Source organism: Coregonus clupeaformis, chromosome 33, assembly GCF_020615455.1.
Source record: "Coregonus clupeaformis isolate EN_2021a chromosome 33, ASM2061545v1, whole genome shotgun sequence".
NCBI lineage: Eukaryota > Metazoa > Chordata > Actinopteri > Salmoniformes > Salmonidae > Coregonus > Coregonus clupeaformis.
In genome coordinates this window covers 25,241,377-25,263,501 of record NC_059224.1, presented here as the reverse complement: position 1 = coordinate 25,263,501, position 22,125 = coordinate 25,241,377, and the positions used below count along the sequence as shown (strand labels likewise).

At 43.6% G+C, this 22,125-nt stretch overlaps 1 protein-coding gene across 7 annotated transcripts; it reads right to left on the bottom strand.

Annotated features, from left to right (window-relative positions):
• Positions 1 to 758: 758 nt before the first annotated feature.
• On the bottom strand, positions 759 to 21,551 carry LOC123482459. Of its 7 annotated transcripts, none has more exons than XM_045210239.1 (11): positions 4,889 to 5,648; positions 3,794 to 3,915; positions 3,478 to 3,584; positions 3,329 to 3,395; positions 3,114 to 3,241; positions 2,895 to 2,964; positions 2,561 to 2,788; positions 2,361 to 2,399; positions 2,023 to 2,194; positions 1,572 to 1,760; positions 759 to 1,372 (listed from the first exon to the last, which is right to left on the bottom strand). In XM_045210239.1, the coding sequence occupies exons 3-9, from the start codon at positions 3,484 to 3,486 to the stop codon at positions 2,040 to 2,042; spliced, it is 696 nt and encodes a 231-aa protein (XP_045066174.1). In that variant the 5' UTR covers positions 3,487 to 3,584; positions 3,794 to 3,915; positions 4,889 to 5,648; the 3' UTR covers positions 759 to 1,372; positions 1,572 to 1,760; positions 2,023 to 2,039. The 7 variants fall into 7 exon arrangements, with proteins under 7 accessions (XP_045066174.1, XP_045066175.1, XP_045066172.1 ...); XM_045210240.1 differs by having other exon boundaries at positions 1,572 to 1,757; XM_045210237.1 differs by lacking the exon at positions 4,889 to 5,648 and adding an exon at positions 21,526 to 21,551 and having other exon boundaries at positions 1,572 to 2,194.
• Positions 21,552 to 22,125: the final 574 nt, after the last annotated feature.

The window sequence follows — 22,125 nt, the reverse complement described above, 5'->3', positions numbered from 1 at the left end:
AACTTTGTCACAACGCCTGCTTTTTTCCCGATCATTGAGGGCGCACCATCTGTAGCCAGGCTGACAGCGCGGGACCAGTCCACTCCGACCCTGTCCAGCTCGCCGACGAGTGCGGTAAAAATATCAGCTGCTGTCGTTGTATCTGTCATCGGCACCAACTCCACGAACTCCTCGGTGACGGTCAATGTGTCATCAACTCCGCGGATGAAAATGGCCAGTTGTGCAACATCTGTAATGTCCGTGCGTTTATCAATTGCAACCGAAAACGCAATAAATGACTTTACTTTTTGCTTCAACTGGCTGTCCAACTCCACTGAAAGATCGGAAATCCTGTCTGCAACTGTGTTTCTTGTCAGGCTGATATTTGCAAAAGCCTGCCGCTTTTCAGGGCACACAATCTCCTCTGCCTTCATCATGCATGTTTTTACAAATTCACCCTCACTAAATGGTTTTGAAGCCACTGCGATTTCATTAGCAATGAGGTAGCTAGCTTTCACTGCGGCGTCACTGACGTCTCGGCTGTGAGTAAACACAGACTGCTGTTTCTTCAGACCCGCCAACAGTTCATTCACCTTCTCTCATCTCCGCTGTCCTTGAAAGTTGTCATATTTGTCGGCATGAAGACTCACATAGTGGCGACGAAGGTTATATTCTTTCAGCACTGCAACATGCTCTGAACACACCAAACATACTTTAATTTTTTTTCATTTTTTTTTTTCCATGGCTCGGACGTTTGACACCCCTGAACTATGCTGTAGGTCCAACTATACTGTAGGTCCAACTATACTGTAGGTACAACTTTTCAATCTGATTGAGGCATAATGTCACAAAGTAGGTAACACCTCAAACAATAAGTGCTTCTAATACTAAAAGTAGATCAAGCTGAAATTCACAAATACATATGAGGCATCCCATCTTCAAAGATTCACTCACACCAGAGGTTCTACAGGGAGAAGTCTAATTTTGTCCTTATTGAGTAGCAAGATAATCTTTCATTTGGTTCACTACATAGATTGTGATATGCTTTATTCTAAACTAGAATGAGTCACCAACGCCCTGGTTGGAAGTCGTATAATTTTTGTTTTTAAGTAATGTTGGCAGCGTTGTAATCTTTTTTCAGACTTCAGACTCTTTGTGTTGCCACAATGGGGCACTTAATGTCTGTAAGTACTGCTGTTGTATTTCTGTAAGGCCTTATGTATGAGAGTCACTGCTTCATCATTTGTTTTACAATGCAGAAGTCCCACAGAGTCAAGGAAGAGAACATTCACTTCCTCCACTATGTTATTGTAGTGAGATGCAGATCTCCGGCTTGTGACAAAGTTTTTATCATAAGTATGGTGCATCACCACTAGAATGGCATCTCTGTTACCTGTTGAGAGACAAAACGATGCAATCTTTAGAAAAGTACTTCCACCAAAAAAATCATTAGAGACAAAAGGTCATTCTACAACATGGACCAATACATCCTGTTGAGTAAAATTAAATCCCATGATAGAAGTAGTATTGACAATTGTATTCGGTCTGGAATACTTTAACTTTCTTGGTGTAATCTCAAAAGGCTTTCCTACCTGGAACTTGGCTCATGGCAGCCTCAATGTCAGTTCCCACACGAGATGTAACAGGACAGAAGACCATCATGACTTGGCAGTCCTCTGCACTGGTCTCCTCTCGCTTAAGTCCCAGATTATCCACTTGTTTCATGAGTGCAAGATGAGTGTTTAGGGTTTTTCCACACACTTGCGAATGGACTTGAACTACTTGAAACGAAACATAATTAAATTACAACACTACATACAGTATATCCCCAAGATGTTGCATACAAAAGAAAAGTGGTGGATTTCCATTGCAGTCATTTTCCATTGCAGTCATTTCAGGCTAGAAAGCTCATTCACATCAGCTATCACAGCGGAGAGGGGAGGAGAGATTTATGCTAATTTGATTGATATGAACGGTGGACTGACAGGAAATGCATGAACAAATGATTTTCGATTAGTACAAAGCATATCCCAAGAATCTCACCCGGCAAATGTTTTGTTTCATTTCTTCCTAATACAGATGCAATTAAAGGATTGGAGAACTTCCACCAACTTCCAGGTTCTTTTCCTTCCTTTTCTTCTTGGGCCTCGATTTACTCCTTTGTCATCCACATCTGTTCTTGGTCGTTTGGGGTGGGTCTCTACAGCGCCTAAGGCTGAGGACAACAAAGTATTATGAATGAAAATCCAATGTTTTTGCAGCACATTCTTGTGAGTCTGTGCAAGTCATTGTGGTTGGCTTTGCCAGCTGTAAAAGGGTTTAAAAACATCTATAGAATTCTTACGTTTTGATAACGTGCTGTGTTTAAGATTTTGAGTTACCTGGTCGTTCTGAAGCGCCTTTAACAGATTCTTTATGTACTGAAAAATATTGAAGATTGGGGCTGTTAACTGAGTAATTCCAAACTAAGACAAGACTGTGTTCGAGCGCCATTAACGTCCCAATAGTGAATGTCTTGAATGTTTAACTTCTCAACAAAATTATACTATTCATGAAATCTACGTGTTTACAATTTTTATACCATTATCTATGTATTGTGATTCATGAAGGATGAGCTGGTTTCCTGCTGTAGCAGAGTCAACTGATGGGGACACAGCATTGCCCTCAGCCTCCATGGGCTCTTCTTTATTGTAGCTCTCAAGTAGTACAACATGTGCCTGAATAAAGTGCAGGGCTTTGTCAAGCTGCTTCTCCAAATCTCTAAGAATAGGGACGTAGCCATGTAACACTCCCCCAGGAACAAGTGCATCTGTAAGCAGAAAGTGACCAGTGCATAACATTACAATTACAACCAAAGAGACACCACAAATGTATTGGGTGACAGCTATGCTGAAAGTCCTTGAAAAGGGACTTACTCTTCATGACACCAGCTGAAATGAAGTCCCTAACCTCGTTAAGAATTAAATCGATAGGTTTAGCTGTGTCCTAAGAAACAAAAAAGGTTGAGAAAACATGGGGGATTAGTACATACAATGGAATTGCACATTGAATCAAAAACCTTCATTCTATTAACTACACTGAATGATCCCACAAAGTGGTACAGTAGCCATAGAAGCTTTTGGGGCTATACCAACCTGTTTAGATTTGGTTAGAAGTTCACTGATCCTCTTTCTAAGTTTGAAATGCTTGAGGCCTGGCAGAAGTTCGTTCAGATCATCTCTTGTTAACTCTTGAATATCAATGTCCTCTTTAATTCCAGCTCCTGAAAACAAATATGATGTAATTAGGAACACAGTTGACGACGACTGACGATACAATGCATAAAGCTCAGTGAGATATGATAACTTACTTGCAAGGGCAGATGCTGCATCTGGTGAGAAGCTCCTGATTTGCTCTTCCAAACTCATTGTCCTTGCCTAGGAGGAAGAGTATGATAGGCTATTTATTATTGTTCACAGGCTTACACAGCTGCTAACTGTATGATTGCATTGTAGTTACCTGACTCATACTTGTATTGTCACACTGATGCTGCTGTAGGGAAACAGGATTTGATGTCCTCTGCTCTGATCTTGAAACGATAACAGGTTCAGGACGGTAGGCCTATTCTGATACAACGTCACAACACTTTCAGATAGAAAATACATTGTGCCCAGAGAATACATTTTCCTTACTGTTCCTTGCTGTAAAAGGTACATTTATCAACGTTCTGCACAATTCAATAAGCCTGGGCCATCAAATTACGAATTCACTGATTGGGGCAAGGGAAGAGTCATTAGGCCATGAGTGGATGCAAAAATTACAAATATAAACTCACCTGCTGCTGTTTATGGACCTTTATTACGCTGCCTAGGTAAGACCCACGGAGAAACAGTCACTGTTTAGAGTGTTGGATGAGTGGGACGTCAAATACTGCAAATTCTCGTGAGGAATACAAATCTAGGAAAGAGAGGCAGATTGAACATTTGCAGCATCATTACACTCTTTAATGGCTGTATTTCACTGACGCTGCAGAGACACACACAGGATTGCCTGTTACTGAAATACATAATTACATCGATTGTGGCTGAGGCAAGATATATTATCCTAGACAGCCGATAGTGCAGGGGCAATAGATGTGCACTATCGTCTAGGCTTGATGTGCATTCCCGGTAATACACTCGTGTCCCCTGTGTACCGGTGTGTACATAAAGCATCCTCTATTCAAGCTGCAATCAAGCTTGATACCCCAACAGTATAAAATGGGCTTCCCCTCAAAGTCCATAGCTTATCGCTTTTGGTTGGTCATGACAGACAGCCATTACGCAGATACACAGCAGGTATCATGGTCGCAAGGCATATGAATTAACAGTAGCGGTGCGTGCGTAAAATCACTGGGGAAGCCAAAGCTATATTACAACCTACACTGTATGTGTTATAATATTTGCATTGTTTGCTGTTAATTCATATGCCTTGCGACCGTGATATATAGTCCTAAAGGCCGAGACAATTAGAAGACACAGTGGCAGAATACATTTCAACCACACCTTTGTTTTAACACAAAACCGGACAGCAACCTCTGTCTGGTGAAGTCCATTGCATATAACAGACCTACAGCATGGTTAAGCAAGTTAATGTTTCCGACATTTTCGGACCACTAAACAACTATTGATTTAGAACCATAGAGAGGTACCGCAAGTCGCAAAGAAAACAGGACCTGCCTCCACTATTCCAGCACCATTTCAACTAAAACATTTTAACATCATCAAATACCTCTGCTTCGTCTAATACAGTGACAACTAAAAGATACCGAAAACAATTTAGTCCAATCAACATAAGCTAAATTTGATGTGGCTGTCCATGGTTCTGGGTTCATTTCTGAGTGCGCGTGTGTGTGCGTGCATCGTGCAAGTAGAAAAACATGTTGACTCACCCTACTTGTAGAGAAACACCAATGCTATCCTCTCTTTCATGTTGACAAAATGGTCTATCACCCTGTCAGACAGCACACGCTTTAATTTTTTTGTTGTCCTAGGCTACCTGGCTACAATGCTTGCTCGCTAGCCTAACTTCCATTAATGGGCAATGTTAGCTCCCTAAGCGTTTCCAAGGTATGTTAATGCAGCTGCAAACGATGCAAAGTCCAGTTTGCCAGTCATGGACAAACAGACTGTGTAATCATGGAGAATGGGGGGGTGCTATGATTAAGACAGATTTATAATAATTGCAGAGTGTGGATTCACTCGTCACCTCCTCCCCTCACCATCCACGAGCCAATGGGATGGCAGAGTCAGCTGTCAAGAGAGTGAAAGGCTCATGCAAGAGGGCCAAGCTAGACGGTATGGACATATGGTCAGCTATACTGCAGTGGTGAAACACGCCCACAGAGGGGATGGACAGTAGCCCTGCACAGAGTCTGATGTTGCGCAGACTCAAGTCATTACTGGTGGCACCCAACCTGCTGAAGCCCTCTTAGGTTATGGGTGTCACCAGTAGCGGTGCGTGGGTAAAATCACTGGGTAGGCAAGAAAAAAAGCCATCATACAACCTATGTTTTGTGATAATTGCGTTGTTTCTTTATAACCTGTTAATTCACAGTGCCGTGCATTTGTGGACGCCAAGGGAAGCCAGGCTTTCCCAATTTTCTTTACAAAATATGAATATATGTATAAAATAATTTATCTTTCGTAATTTACCTTCAATTGTCAAGAGGCTGAATGTATCTCACAGGAAAAAGCATCCGAGCGAGCGAAACAGCACCCCTCTGTCTCTCTTCGTGTAGGCCATCTGTCTGATACTGTCTGGTCCAAATGAGTATGACATTGTTGCTGCCTGTAGCATTGAATGCAAGAGAAGCCAGCGAGCATTTGGGACTCCCTTAACAATCAGTGTTGAGCTAAACTGAGCGGGCTCAACTGTGAATGGTCCTGGCGAGAAAAAAAAAAGTGTCAAGGGAAGCCAGCTTGGATTTGGCGTCTCTCCTATCAAATCACTTTGAGAGCATACATCATTAACAGAAACAACTTGAATTGTTGTATCTTGTTGTGTTGTTGTTCTTCGGTGGCTAGCTAGCTAGCTAGCTAGCTAAAATGGTCCCTTTGCTAAATTAGCCATGGATGGAGATAGAGATAGGGACTTGGTTTACTTAATTCTCCGTACTGGCCAATGATTATAACGGAGATTCTGATCAACCAATAATTCATACAATGTTGTGCCCCTGGCCTGAGAGGATGGAAGTTCAATATGTACAGTAGCTAGATGTAGAAGGCTAAAGTCAACTGCACAGAGGAACAGCTTCTTGAAGATCAACGGCTTATGGTCTGTCTCAGCTGTTATTAACTCTCTGCCATATAGATAATGATGAAATCTCTGGCAAGCAAATACAATACTAAAACATTCCTTTTCTATTAGAGTTGAGTTTTGCTCCGTTGGCGTTGATGCTCGCGAGGCAAACACCACGGCTGTCCCTGTTGCATTAAGCAGCACCCTAACACAGTGGTTCTCAATCCTGGTCCTGGAGACCCAAAGGGGTGCACATTTTTGGCTTTGCCTTAGCACTACACACCTGATTCAAATAATCAAAGCCTGATGATGAGTTGATGATTTGAATCAGGTGTGTAGTGCTAAGGCAAAAACAAAAATATGCACCCCTGGACCAGGATTGAGAACCACTGCCCTAACATGCTGACCACACCACCGAGCAGTGCAAAATAAATGTACATATACATGTCAGTCAGTCATTTCATCCAAAGTGCTCATGGGGGTGCCACAGGGTTCAATTCTTGGGCCGACTCTTTTCTCCGTGTATATCAATGATGTCGCTCTTGCTGCTGGTGACTCTCAGATCCACCTCTACGCAGACGACACCATTTTGTATACATCTGGCCCTTCATTGGACACTGTGTTAACAAACCTCCAAACGAGCTTCAATGACATACAACACTCCTTCAGTAGCCTCCAACTGCTCTTAAACACTAATAAAACTAAATGCATGCTCTTCAATCGAACGCTGCTGGCACCCGCCCACTCGACTAGAATCACCACTCTCGACGGGTCTGACCTAGAGTATGTGGACAACTACAAATACCTAGGTGTCTGGTTAGACTGTAAACTCTCCTTCCAGACTCACATTAAGAATCTCCAATCCAAAGTTAAATCTAGAATCGGCTACCTATTTCGCAACAAAGCCTCCTTCACTCATGCTGCCAAACATGCCCTCGTAAAACTGACTATCCTACCGATCCTTGACTTCGGCGATGTCATTTACAAAATAGCCTCCAACACTCTACTCAGCAAATTGGATGTAGTCTATCACAGTGCCATCCGTTTTGTCTCCAAAGCCCCATACACTACCCACCACAGTGACCTGTACGCTCTTGTTGGTTGGTCCTCACTACATGTTCGTCGTCAAACCCACTGGCTCCAGGCCATCTATAAATCACTGCTAGGCAAATCCCCGCCTTATCTTAGCTCATTGGTCACCATAGCAGCACCCACCCGTAGTCTGCGCTCCAGCAGGTATATCTCACTGGTCATTCCCAAAGCCAACACCTCCTTTGGCCGCCATTCCTTCCAGTTCTCTGCTGCCAATGACTGGAACGAATTGCAAAAATCTCTGAAGCTGGAGACTCTTATCTCCCTCACTAACTTTAAGCATCAGTTGTCAGAGCACCTTACCGATCACTGCACCTGTACACAGCCCATCTGAAATTAGCCCACCCAACTAACTCATCCCTATATTGTTATTTATTTTGCTCTTTTGCACCCCAGTATCTCTATTTGCACATAATCTCTTGCACATCTAGCATTCCAGTGTTAATACTAATTGTAATTATTTTGCACTATAGCCTATTTATTGCCTTACCTCCATAACTAGCTACATTGGCACACAATGTATATTTTCTGTTGTATTTTTTTGACTTTATGTTTTTTTTACCCCATATGTAACTCTGTCTTGTTGTTTTTATCGCACTGCTTTACTTTATCTTGGCCAGGTCGCAGTTGTAAATGAGAACTTGTTCTCAACTGGCTTACCTGGTTAAATAAAGGTGAAATAAATAAAAAAAAATACAAATGTGCATCTGCGTTTCCAGGTTCTATTTTAGACACTTGACGCGCTGCAAGTCCCACCTCTCCCATCTCCTCATTTGTTTTTAGGAGCTGTGGGGCTCTATTTTCTTATAACTAGATGTGATGCCTAGCTTAGAAAGAATACATTAATGATTAAACATAATAGGTTTGTGCTGTACTGATATAGATTGTTTAACATAACAAGCTGTGATTAATGTGAGGAACCGTTAGGGGGTAGGCTGAGATAGGCTTGTGACTCACACACACAGCCTCTTTGTTAAACCGCTCAAGGACAAAGTACTGCAACATGAAGAAGAAAACTATGTCTGAGGTTGCTGACTCGAGACAAGTTGTAAAGATAACAACTAATGCCTGGCAACAGTGAAGCGCCAAGGGACTGGGACCAGCCTGTGCGCCATCGATAGGTTGGGTTAGTTTAAACCACACCCAGCCTCTACTCTGACAGGCCCAGCAGGGAAAGGGAACTATCTCTGTCAGAGTATTTAAAGAAGAACTTATAACAAAAGCTCAGTTCTCTGACTGCCCTGCATGGTTTTTCAGTGGGCCCGTATATACGAACATCATATTTACCATTCAAGTGTTTGCATTAATTAAAATACTAGTCTATTTTAGAAGACGTGTATTGACCTCTTTTTGTACCTATACCAGATTTGAATTGAAGCAACTTGACAATTGGTGACCGCCGACGTGATCTGGTAGAGGGACTTCGCTGGGTATTGTCCGGCCGATTGGACATCGCTGTCGTTGGACGGTGTGTTTCACAAAGAGTCCGGACAACTAAAAACAGGTAAGCAGACACCTATTGTTATATAACTAAAGTTCTGCACATTGGCTTTATCCAAATTAATTTTGTGAAACACCTGTTTGATGTAAGTGAACTAAATTATGAATTATTATACGAATTATTATGAGTAGATAAGCACCATATTGTGACATGCAAACCTGTGGTAAATGTGAGTGTTAAACCATGGTATTAAAGAGTATTGTTCCACTGACACGTACCAGAGGGCTAGGTACGGCTAGGATCGGGGAAAATACTGAAGTCCCCAGGCTAGGACCACCAGGGGTGGGAACTGGGGGTATAGGGAATTATTGGCTTAAAAGTGTTGCACTACTGACACGTACCAGAGGGCTAGATACGGCTAGGATCAGAGGGACACTTACAATTTTAGATAGTGTTGCACTACTGACACGTACCAGAGGGCTAGGTACGGCTAGGATCAGAGGGACACTTTAAAGTATAGGGTGTTGTATGAATGAGAGTGCGAATGATCCCAGTGTAATAAAAGAGTGAATGTGGGTTATTAAAATTAATAAACCTGTATACCTTGATAGAAAACTAATTAGGAGTTAAAGAAGTCTGTAGCTGCTTAAACCGTATAACCCGTTAATAACAATTGGGAACATAAAGGTAGAATAATGAATAACTAGTATGACTAAACTGAAACGTTTGAACTGATATAACTGAACTGTAACGTTTGATGTTTGCCATAGCATAATACTGGTTTTAAATAATTATGTTGAAGCAATTTGGTTTATTATTTGATTTAACGTTTGATGTTTGACATAGCATAATACTAGTTTTAAATAATTAAGTTGAAGCAATTTGGTTTATTATTTAATTTAACGTTTGATGTTTGACCCTGCAAAATACTGGTTAAATAATTAGACTGAAATAATTTGGTTTATCGTTGAAATATAAATATGCACCGACTTTAACTAACTAGGTGGGAATAATTTGATTTAAATAAATAGACTAACGTACTTTAAATAACGGACTAATATTACGTTAAAACGAAAAACGGACAAAACCTGTTCGGAGTGGAAACAGGAGGGAGAACCGCGTAGGGGTACATTTAAAGAAGCAGTGAGAGAGAGAGAGAGAGAGAGAGAGAGAGCGTAGGAGGGGGCCAGTACCCACTGATAGCCTTACCTAATCTATTGGCGGGGAATGAAAGAGGCCCCAGCAACCTTAGATGTATAACGTATGAACTTGCTCACCCGAACGTAGACGTACATCATGGGTGAGAAAGTAGAGAATATTTACATTAGCATTTTTGGTCATTTAGCAGACGCTCTTGTCCAGAGCGACTTGCAGGAGCAATTGGGGTTGGGTGCCTTGCTCGGGGGCACATCGGCAGATTTTTCGCCTGGTCGGCTCGGGGATTGGAACCGGCGACCTCTCGGTTGCTGGCATGGTGCTCTTGGTTACTGGGCTACCTGCCGCCCCATATGAGTTTAAGGTTGTGCCGTTGTTTGATCATGTGATGGGGTTTGATGGGTGATCGGACCATGACTGGTGTGGTTATGGAAGTAATGTATAAATAGTGGAGAGCCAATAGGGGGTTCCATTGAACTATTATGTTTTGTTGGGCATTTCGGTGGCATGGGGTGGGGTCTGTGTGTATGAGTGAATTCGGCGGCTGGTATGGGTGGTGACCGGATACTACTGAGTATTTGGTTTGTTGATGTTGAATGGAAGATTTGTAGCATGGTTGGGGTTAAATAGAAAGACTCACTTATTCAATAGGGAATGGGTGAAGGGAGAGAGTTTTTGTGTTGCTGAATGAGGTGAGAGCTAGTGCGGTTTTCATTTGGTGACGTCACTTGCTCTATGAACTGGAAATATTTACTTTGAAAGGATCGCGGAATGTGTGGGGTGACTGGCAATGTATGTAGAGGGTCCCTGGTTTGAACCCAGGTAGGGACAGTGGGTAAAGCTTTCGCATTGGGGCTATAGACCTAGATTATTACGTGGATTGAGAAATGTGAAAGGTTGAATTAGATAGCTTAAGTAGAAGTATTCTAGAAAGGGCTATGAAAATATGTTACAAGGTCCCCGCGCCTCCCCCGTTGTGTAGGAAGGAGCAAGGGGAGGGGTGAGAGATAGTTCAAATGATAGGAATATCATTAAATGTATGCTTATCAACGATAGCAAGTATTTGTTTTATTAATTAGGGCCTAATCAGAGAGAACAGTTAAAGAAATTGAATAGCGAACTGAAATGGCGATAGAGCTGTGAAAATTGAGTTGAGGACAATGGAGAATAATTTATGGCTCTGGTTAGCGGGAGAAAAAAAAAAATAGAGACAGTCCAGCGAGTTAGATTGAGCTGTAAGATTTCAAGTAGAGGTCTAAATACTTGACTGGAAGGCAGTGCTTTGATACATTCGAATTGTTATTACTTTATTCGATAGGTTGCTTAACACCAGTGGTGTATGCAAATAGTTGGTGAATTCTAAAAACGATAATTTATTTTCATTACGGGGACCAGGGGATGCAAGTAGCTTTAGCTATTATGCTGAGGGAATAGCACCAACCTATAGTGGGTTCTAGATTTGTTAAATAAACAAACTTATATTTTAAACTAAAGTAATGCAATAGGCTACAATTTTAACATTATCAGAAAAAGGCACAATTTAATGTGAAATAGTTATTACAATTATTATTAATAGTTATTACAGTTATTATCATTGATCCAGTAATGATAGAAGGATAGTAGAGGAAAGGCAAGGGATTCAATCTAATTTAGGGAAAGAAGCAGAGTATGAAGATATATTAGGGAGAAAATACCATTAACAGAGGGATATAAAACGTTTAGCTGAAAAAGACAACAGGAATAATTTACCTTACACCCTAATATAGACATTAGACCACACCAGAAGTAGAGATGGCAGGATCACCAGTAGCAATCATGAAGAGAAGGTTCCCAGAAAATAGTGAAGATATTGGTAATATCTCTAACAAATGAGAAAAAGGACCAGAAAGATAGTAACTAAATGGCCAAAGGAGGGAACATTTGATGTAACCGTGATTGTATTGGCTAAAAAATGAAATATGACATTTACAGGGGGGACAGGAACAATAGAAGGGGATCATTTGAGATGAGATCACATGTAGCAGATTTAGGGTAATCAATTAAATAATCATTGTATACTCGAGGAATTTTGAGTGGTTTTATGGATTAGTTATGAGGAATTAGATTGATACAAACAATTATTGATGGGTTAGGACTGGGGATATCTGTATCATGTTTTGTGTGTACTACCATCTTTAGATTACTGATGGCAATTGGATGATAAATTACCAATATTACCTAAGTGATTGTTTAGGTAGGTGGTAATATTGACACATGGGCAAAACATGTGTCAAAGGGGGGATGGTAGGAGATGGTAGGATTAAATAATAAATATATACGAAGGAGGACACAAAATACAAAAAAAAAAGAAAAAAGAATGCAGTCAGAAATAGAAATTGAGAGCTGAACATGTGTGAAGATAGTTTATTAACCACACCCGTATGTCAGCGGTTTTGTGCCCCACAGGTGAACTAAAGGAGAAGGTGACCCACTCTATCTAACCAGGTGACTGGTGAGCATCCAGTCCATAAAGAAGAAAAACTGGAAGCAGGCCTGTTGGGAAGGGCCCTATCAGGTTATATTGGTTACTGCCTTTGCCATTAGAATAGCAGAAAGAGCAACCTGGGTCCACGTTACCCACTGCAAAAAGGTAAGAACACATGCAAGCACCACTGAACACACGCAGAGTTAGAGAGAAGAACTGTACCAATAGGGTTTGGGGATCACCTCTGTTAACGAAGATCTCCTACCCCGACCTATCATCACTGTAGTGTGTTCTCAGGGTGTGAGTATGGGGTAGTACCAAGAAGAAAGACTGAGGACAGGTGAGGGTTGGCGGTTTTGGGGAATATGGATAACTTGAGTTGCATCATAGTCTCGGTAATGGTCTTGATATGTCAAGATCCACCACCAATTGTGCTATGCCCTTACCATTGTTAAGAAGTAAAAGAGAAGAGAAGCGACCCAACATACTGACCGTCAAGGACGAGTGGCCTACAAAATGGGAGTCAGAGAAGGGCAGACTGTCAGATTCAAAATAAGGGTTAGGGACGTAGCCAACGGGTGGGGTACATGTCAATAAGCAGCTTGGGGATTATAAAATCCCATTATATTCGTGTTCGGCCCCCACAGCGGATTGTTCCTAGACTCAAGTGTTTAAATACACTTGGGGATGGGGATATGAGACCGGGCGGGACTGAACATCCAGATGGGGGGTAAAGAGAAACAAAGACATCACCAATTATCAATTGGAGATTTAAGTTCGGAAGCACAGGAGAGAATTCTAAACCTTACAGCCCCTGTAACCGATGTGTGGTGGGCGTGTGCCAGTAAAGGCAGTGTAAGGCAGAGAATTCCAAAGGGTGGCTAGATACGTGCGCCCTGGTTCTACTGGTTCAGCTAGTTAGAATTAGTCACCAGGAACCAAGGATTAAACAGATGTAGGAGGAGTTTTCACAAGAAGGAGAATAGCCCTATTTAGATGGATGCGATTGGGATACCAAGGGGGGTATCGGATGGATACTGAGCTATGAAACAATTAGGGGAAGGGTTTACTACCACGTTCTTTTGGTGGGTGACAAGCGAAATTGTGGATTGGATTAATGATATCTATTACGACCAACAACGATTTATTGGCTGGACTAGGGATGCAAGAGAAGGGATCTTTGAACAATTATCCGCCATCTCACTCTTATGACTTAGTAAAAAGAGGTTGGCTCTAGATCAGGCAGAAAGGGGTGGTGTCTATAGAATGGTAAGCCATTTTGTACGTTTATCCCTAACAACACCAGTCCTGACGGGAGTATCTCTAAAGCCCTAGTTGGTATAGATAAACTATCAGCTGAAATGAAGAGCATGGCTGGAATGGAGGGAAACGGACTGTTCTCCTGGTTGAATGATTGGTTTGGTAAGTACTCTGTTATGGTGGTTACAGTATTTCTGACCCTAGTAGTTGTGTTTCTAAAATTAATGTGCTGTGCTGCCTGTGTAATTCCTTGTTTGAGAAAGTCTGTTACAGATGTCGTGCATACGGCTGGTATGATGCCCCTCCTAGGGGCTCAAGAAGGGGATGCAGACACTGAGTCTAGCTTTCGGAAGAAACTGGGGTTGACAAAGGATGACCCTTGGTTTGCTATTGGTGAGGTGGTGGAGTGACACCCTAGTGGGTGTCTAAAGGGGGAATCAAAACTCCCTGTTTGTGTTTTTATGTTTTATAAATCCATTTTAACTATTGTGAATGTTTGTCTTTCCTTATGTGAAGGTTTGAAGTTCCTGGGTGGCTGGTAGCCAACCTAGTACAAGTTAGGTGTAGATGGAAGGACTGAAGGCCTTTTTATTATCATTATTGCCTATAAAAGTGTGATTCTTTTTGTTTGTATTGTATTTTAATGAGTGACACCCTAGTGGGTGTCAAAAGAGGGAATCCTAAATTTCCCTGAAATTTCTTATTTTGGGTTCACACCCAGCGGGTGTGACAGATGTAGGAGGAGTTTTCACAAGAAGGAGAATAACCCAGCGGGTGTGAAAAGGGGGATTGTGGGGCTCTATTTTCTTATAACTAGATGTGATGCCTAGCTTAGAAAGAATACATTAATGATTAAACATAATAGGTTTGTGCTGTACTGATATAGATTGTTTAACATAACAAGCTGTGATTAATGTGAGGAACCGTTAGGGGGTAGGCTGAGACAGGCTTGTGACTCACACACACAGCCTCTTTGTTAAACCGCTCAAGGACAAAGTACTGCAACATGAAGAAGAAAACTATGTCTGAGGTTGCTGACTCGAGACAAGTTGTAAAGATAACAACTAATGCCTGGCAACAGTGAAGCGCCAAGGGGCTGGGACCAGCCTGTGCGCCATCGATAGGTTGGGTAAGTTTAAACCACACCCAGCCTCTACTCTGACAGGCCCAGCATGGAGCGGGAACTATCTCTGTCAGAGTATTTAAAGAAGAACATAACAAAAGCTCAGTTCTCTGACTGCCCTGCGTGGTTTTTCAGTGGGCCCGTATATATACGAACATCATATTTACCATTCAAGTGTTTGCATTAATTAAAATACTAGTCTATTTTAGAAGACGTGTATTGACCTCTTTTGTTCCTATACCAGATTTGAATTGACGCAACTTGACAGAGCATACACCCACATGTATGACTCACCGATTTTGTATGACTCAACAAGGGTCCAAATTCAACAAAGATCCAGCAAAAAAAAGGGGCCTCATGCATTTCAGGTAAAATAACAACCCAATATTCATTTTCCAGGACAAATAAGCTAGCAAAAGGTAAGCTAGCTAAATGTCCATGTTTAATGTGTGTTTCAACCTATCCCCAAATGAATATAGTTGGTTTACAGTTGGTTTTTGGTATTTTAACCTGCATGTCTTGAACGCGTCGGGAGGGGTAGACAAAATCGCCCAACAACCTGCCCACTTGACCCTATCCCCTCCTCTCTTCTCCAGACCATCTCCGGTGACCTTCTCCCTTACCTCACCTCGCTGATCAACTCATCCTTGACCGCTGGCTATGTCCCTTCCGTCTTCAAGGGAGCGAGAGTTGCACCCCTTCTCAAAAAAGCAACACTCGATCCCTCTGATGTCAACAACTACAGACCAGTATCCCTTCTCTCTTTTCTCTCCAAAACTATTGAGCGTGCCGTCTTTAGCCAACTCTCTTGCTATCTCTCTCAGAATGACCTTCTTGATCCAAACCAGTCAGGTTTCAAGACTGGTCATTCAACTGAGACTGCTCTTCTCTGTGTCACGGAGGCTCTCCGCACTGCTACAGCTAACTCGCTCTCCTCTGCTCTTGTCCTTCTAGACCTGTCTGCTGCCTTTGATACTGTGAACCATCAGATCCTCCTCTCCACCCTCTCCGAGCTGGGCATCTCCGGCGCGGCTCACTCTTGGATTGCGTCCTACCTGACCGGTCACTCCTACCAAGTGGCGTGGCGAGAAGCTGTCTCCGCACCACGTGCTCTCACCACTGGTGTCCCCCAGGGCTCAGTTCTAGGCCCTCTCCTATTCTCGCTATACACCAAGTCACTTGGCTCTGTCATATCCTCACATGGCCTCTCCTATCATTGCTACGCTGACGACACACAACTAATCTTCTCCTTTCCCCCTTCTGATAACCAGGTGGCGAATCGCATCTCTGCATGTCTGGCAGACATATCAGTATGGATGACGGATCACCACCTCAAGCTGAACCTTGGCAAGACGGAGCTGCTCTTCCTCCCGGGAAGGGACTGCCTGTTCCATGATCTCGCCATCACGGTTGACAACTCCGTTGTGTCCTCCTCCCAGAGTGCGAAGAGCCTTGGCGTGACCCTGGACAACACCCTGTCGTTCTCCGCTAACATCAAGGCGGTGACCCGATCCTGTAGGTTCATGCTCTACAACATTCGGAGAGTACGACCCTGCCTTAGACAGGAAGCGGCACAGGTCCTAATCCAGGCACTTGTCATCTCCCGTCTGGATTACTGCAACTCGCTGTTGGCTGGGATCCCTGCCTGTGCCATTAAACCCCTACAACTCATCCAGAATGCCGCAGCCCGTCTGGTGTTCAACCTTCCCAAGTTCTCTCACGTCACCCCGCTCCTCCACACACTCCACTGGCTTCCAGTTGAAGCTCGCATCTGCTACAAGACCATGGTGCTTGCCTACAGAGCTGTGAGGGGAACGGCACCTCCGTACCGTCAGGCTCTGATCAGTCCCTACACCCAAACGAGGGCATTGCGTTCATCCATCTCTGGCCTGCTGGCTCCCCTACCTCTGCGGAAGCATAGTTCCCGCTCAGCCCAGTCAAAACTGTTCGCTGCTCTGGCACCCCAATGGTGGAACAAGCTCCCTCACGACGCCAGGACAGCGGAGTCACTCACCACCTTCCGGAGACATTTGAAACCCCACCTCTTTAAGGAATACCTGGGATAGGATAAAGTAATCCTTCTACCCCCCCCTTACCCCAAAAATACAAAAATAATAATAATACATATAAAAAAATTAAAAAACAAAATTGTTAAGTGGTTATCCCACTGGCTATAAGGTGAATGCACCTATTTGTAAGTCGCTCTGGATAAGAGCGTCTGCTAAATGATGTAAATGTAAATGTAATGATGGTGAATGCAGACTCACATGCGGAGCCGGTTCAGTCAGCATGTAATCCATTATTGCTTGCACCACTCTGCACAGAGACCGGTTTCGAGACTTCGTAGTACCTCAGAACACGTGTGAACGACACCAGGAGCTTTATTTCCTGTACAGCTTGGTCATGTTTAGGCACCCAGTGACACACACTGTCCTTGTCCAGGAGCCGGCAAAGTGGCTCACACATCTCAGTGTCACGCCCTGGCTCTGGGGACACTTGTATGTTGAGCCAGGGTGTGCATTTCATTTGTTTTTCTGGTATGTGTATTTCTATGTTGGCCTGAGTGGCTCCCAATCAGAGGCAACGAGTGTCAGCTGTCGTTGGTTGTCTCTGATTGGGAGCCATATTTAAACTGTCTGTTTCCCATTTGTGTTTGTGGGATCTTGTTTCAAGTCTGTTTATGTTAGACCGTGAACTGTCACGTATCGTTTGTTGTTTTGATCGTGTCTCTAATTAAAGAGTATGTTTGCCTGCAACGCTGCGCCTTGGTCCTCATCTTTGGTAGACGAGCGTGACAGAAGATCCCACCTCGACTGGATCAAGCAGCGTGACGAGGAGAGAGGATGGACTTGGGAGGAGATGAGTGCGAGTCTGGCAAGAGGGATGGAGGCCTTGGCCACGGGTAGGAGTGAAGCCCATACAATTTTTAGGGGGGGGCTAACGCCGTGGACGACGGGGCAGCAGGAGGCCGCCAGGTTACGGGAGTCACTGGTCACCAGGGGGAAGGAGGATGTAGAGGCACGGCGAGAGGTACTGGCGTGTGTTGCCAGTCCGGTCCGGCCTGTTCCTGATCCCCACGTAGGGCCAGTGGTGTGTGTTCCCAGTACGGTCCGGCCTGTCTCTGCCACTCGCACCAAGTCAGTGGTGCGCTTCGTCAGCCCGGCACGGCCCGTTCCTGCTCCCCGCACCAAGTCAGTGGTGCGCGTCGTCAGCCCGGTCCGGCCCATTCCTGCTCCCCGCACCAAGTCAGTGGTGCGTTTCGTCAGCCCAGCTCGGCCCGTTCCTGCTCCCCGCACCAAGTCAGTGGTGCGCTTCGTCAGCCCGGCACGGCCCGTTCCTGCTCCCCTCACCAAGTCAGTGGTGCGCTTCGTCAGCTCGGTCCGGCACGCTCCTGCTCCCCGCACCAAGTCAGTGGTGCGTTTCGTCAGCCCGGCGCGGCCCGCTCCTGCTCCCCACACCAAGCCAGTGGTGTGCGTCGTCAGTCCGGCACGGCCCGTGCCTGTTCCACCGGTGGCTAGTCCGGCACCGGTCAGATGCTTCACGCCGGAGCTAGAGCAATCCGCTCCACCAGTGTGCAGTCCAGCTCCGGCCAGCGGGGCCAGACCGGACCAGGGGTACTTTGGGGGGTTGGAGCGGGGCTCAGGCCCGGAGCCGGATCCGCCGCCTAAGCGGAGTGCCCACCCGGTCCCTCCCCTGTGGTGTTTGGTGGGCGCGGTCAGAGTCCGCGCCTTTAGGGGGGGGTACTGTCACGCCCTGGCTCTGGGGACACTTGTATGTTGAGCCAGGGTGTGCATTTCATTTGTTTTTCTGGTATGTGTATTTTTATGTTGGCCTGAGTGGCTCCCAATCAGAGGCAACGAGTGTCAGCTGTCGTTGGTTGTCTCTGATTGGGAGCCATATTTAAACTGTCTGTTTCCCATTTGTGTTTGTGGGATCTTGTTTCAAGTCTGTTTATGTTAGACCGTGAACTGTCACGTATCGTTTGTTGTTTTGATCGTGTCTCTAATTAAAGAGTATGTTTGCCTGCAACGCTGCGCCTTGGTCCTCATCTTTGGTAGACGATCGTGACACTCAGACAGCTTTGGCAGGAACTTTGCCAGGTATGTCACAAAGCCAATGAAACGCTGTACTGCCTTGGCATCAGTGGGTGTCGGCATGTCCAGTACAGCCCAGGTCTTCTCTGGGTCTATTTTCAGTCCCTCAGAGGATAGTATGTGTCCATGAAACGGAACTGCTTTCAGCTTGAACTGCAGCTTTTACACACAGAGCCTGAGCCTCACCTCCCTGCACCGCTCCATCAGTGTGCGCAGGTTGTTGTCGTGTTGACGCTCGCCTCATCATCAGAGTCCCCGCATCAGACACAAGAATATCGTCTGTGATCGGCTCGATGCCTCGAAGGTCCCCCAGCAGTTCATGTTGCTTACGTTGATAGATCTCGGGGGCCATGGACACGCCAAAGGGAAGTTTCAGCCATCTCATCCTCCCCATGGCGTCCAGAATTTAGTCATCCGGATGCTGTCCTCATCAAGTTTACACTGGAGATAGGCATCTCTGGCACCCACCAGTGTAAATACGCGTGCCATGGGCAGTTTACAACACATCCTCTAATGTTGGCATAAGGTAGTCAGACCTTTTCACTGCCTGATAAAGGGGCTTTGGGTCCATACATCATCTGATATTTTATGGCTTGGCAACCACGACCATGTTGCTTAGCCAGGGCATCGGCTCAGTCACTGGGGTGACATGTCCATAACGCTCATGTTTATGTAGTTGGGCTTTCACTCATGCCTTCAAGGCTACAGGCACATTCCGTGGTGCATATTGCACAGGGGCGACCTCGAGTCCATTACACAGTGGTGTAAAGTACTTAAGTAATCAAACTTGAAAGTACTACTTAAGTAGTTTTTTGGGGTATCTGTACTTTACTTTACTATTTATATTTTTGACTACTTTTACTTTACTACATTCCTAATGAAAATTAGGTACTTTCTACTCCATACATTTCCCCTGACACCCAAAAGTACTTGTTACATTTTGAATGCTTAGCAGGACAGGAAAATGGTCTAATTCACACAGTTATCAAGAGAACATTCCTGGTTATCCCTAGTGCCTCTGATCTGGCGGACTCACTAAACACATGCTTCGTTTGTAAATGATGTCTGAGTGTTGGAGCGTGCCCCTGGCTCTCCGTAAATTAAAAATATAAGAACATGGTGCTGTATGGTTTGGTTAATATAAGGAATTTGAATTGATTTATACTTTTAATTTTGATACTTAAGTATATTTTAGCAATTAAATTTACTTTTGATACTTAAGTATATTTAAAACCAAATACTGTTAGACTTTTTACTCAAGTAGGATTTTACTGGATGACTTTCACTTGAGTCAATTTCTATTAAGGTATCTTTACTTTTACTCAAGTATGACAATTGTGTACTTTTCCACCACTGCCATTACAAAGTGGCAACCTGGTCTCAGAGCATTTCGTATTAATATGATATGTTACATTTCGTATGGTATGTATTATTTTGTGGATGTCCATCATCCATTTCTCATGATATGTTATGAATTTCAATTTGTATTATATGTTAGGAATTTGCTAAATGTACAATATGTTAGGAATTTGCTAAACATACTATATGTTACGAATTTACAAAAAAACTAATTCTATGTTACAAATTCTAGCTAAGTGGCTAATGTTAGCTTGCTAGCTAAGGTTAGCTAGGCTAGGGGTTAGGGTTAAGGTTAGGGTTACATTTAGGAGTTAGGTTAAGGTTAGGGTAAGGGATACCTATAGGGTTAAGGTTATGGTTAGAGTTAGGGGAAAGGTTAGCTAACATGCTAAGGAGTTGCAAAGTAGCTCAAAAGTAGTAAGTAGTTGAAAACTTGCTAATTAGCTAAAATACTAAAGTTGTCCATGATGAGATTCGAACTCGCAACCTTTGAGTTGCTAGACGTTCACCTTACACACCCACCCCGACAAACCACCCTAAGTAAACATCTGTCTTATGTAACAATACCATACATAACATATACTAATTTGAGTGTCTCGGATTTAAATTTACTATGTTACGTCTAGTCTATGAGACCAGACTGTAAGTGGACATCTCCTGGCACAGACTCCACTGGATCATTGAAAACGTCAGAATATGCGCTCAATGCCTCTTTGGGGCACTGCTCCACTTTGTTTAGCTCCCCTGGAATTGTGACAGTCATGACTCCTAAGCGCTCACAAGTAGAACCAGAGAGTAGTGGGTTTTGGTCTGACTCCACAACTTCAAAGAGTAGCTTGTGCTTCACCCCCTTAATGACACTGTCTGTGTGATATCGCCCCATTTACCAAATTAACTCTCCTGAGTACAGTTTCAGCGGTGTGTTGCTTGCCTGTAGTGGGGTATTTGATGATATTCTCTCTTTCATTCTCCTACTCTTAACATGTTGCCCCTGTGTCAAACGGGCATTATTGTCTTTTATTATTCTGTTTTAGCTGCACAAACCATTTCTGGCCCTGAGAGTGACCTGTACTGATGCAGACCAGTTCCTCACTGTCAGAGCCTCCCTCTCTCTATATAGTATCCTCCACAACATGCACTTTCTTTACTCAGCGTGATCGTTCCCCTGCCTGACACACCTTCGCAAAATGCATACCAAGCCTAGACAGACGATAGTGCATGGGCGCTAGATCTGCACTATCGGCTGCCCAGACTAGAAAAATATACACAAATTAAGATTACCCGTTCGTAGTCTACTTACCGCATAATACTGTCACGACGTCAACCAGTGGCGGTTCTAGACACATTTTACTAGGGGGGCCAAGGAGGGGCCAGTGTTTAATCAGGGGGGCACACATAAAAAAACTGGCAACACATGATATTCAAAGATTATAAACTTTATTTTACTTTAAAATCATATGACATTTATTATAACACGTATTTTGTACAAGAGTGCAGATGCAAGAGAGATAGTGCCATAAAAATGAAAATAAAAATTAATTAAAAAAAATTAAAAAGTACAGGGTACAAATACAGGGTTCATATTCACTGTGAACAAAACTCCAGGATACAACAAAGGGTACAACAATGTGCCATTTCCTATTTATGGAAGAAGCCCCACTATGTGGACAGTTGATTCCACATTTTGTTTTAAGAAAGAAAACTTTCTGAGTGATTTATAAACAAAACACACTACCCTGTATCCATTTAGGTAAAATAAACCAAATCAGAAAAAGAAATTCAATTCAAAGAGGCTTTACTAGCATGACCATATTGACATACAGTATTGCTAAAGCACATAAACAGGGAAACGCGCTACACATTAACATCCAGTAGTCCAATAGGATGCAGACAATAAAAC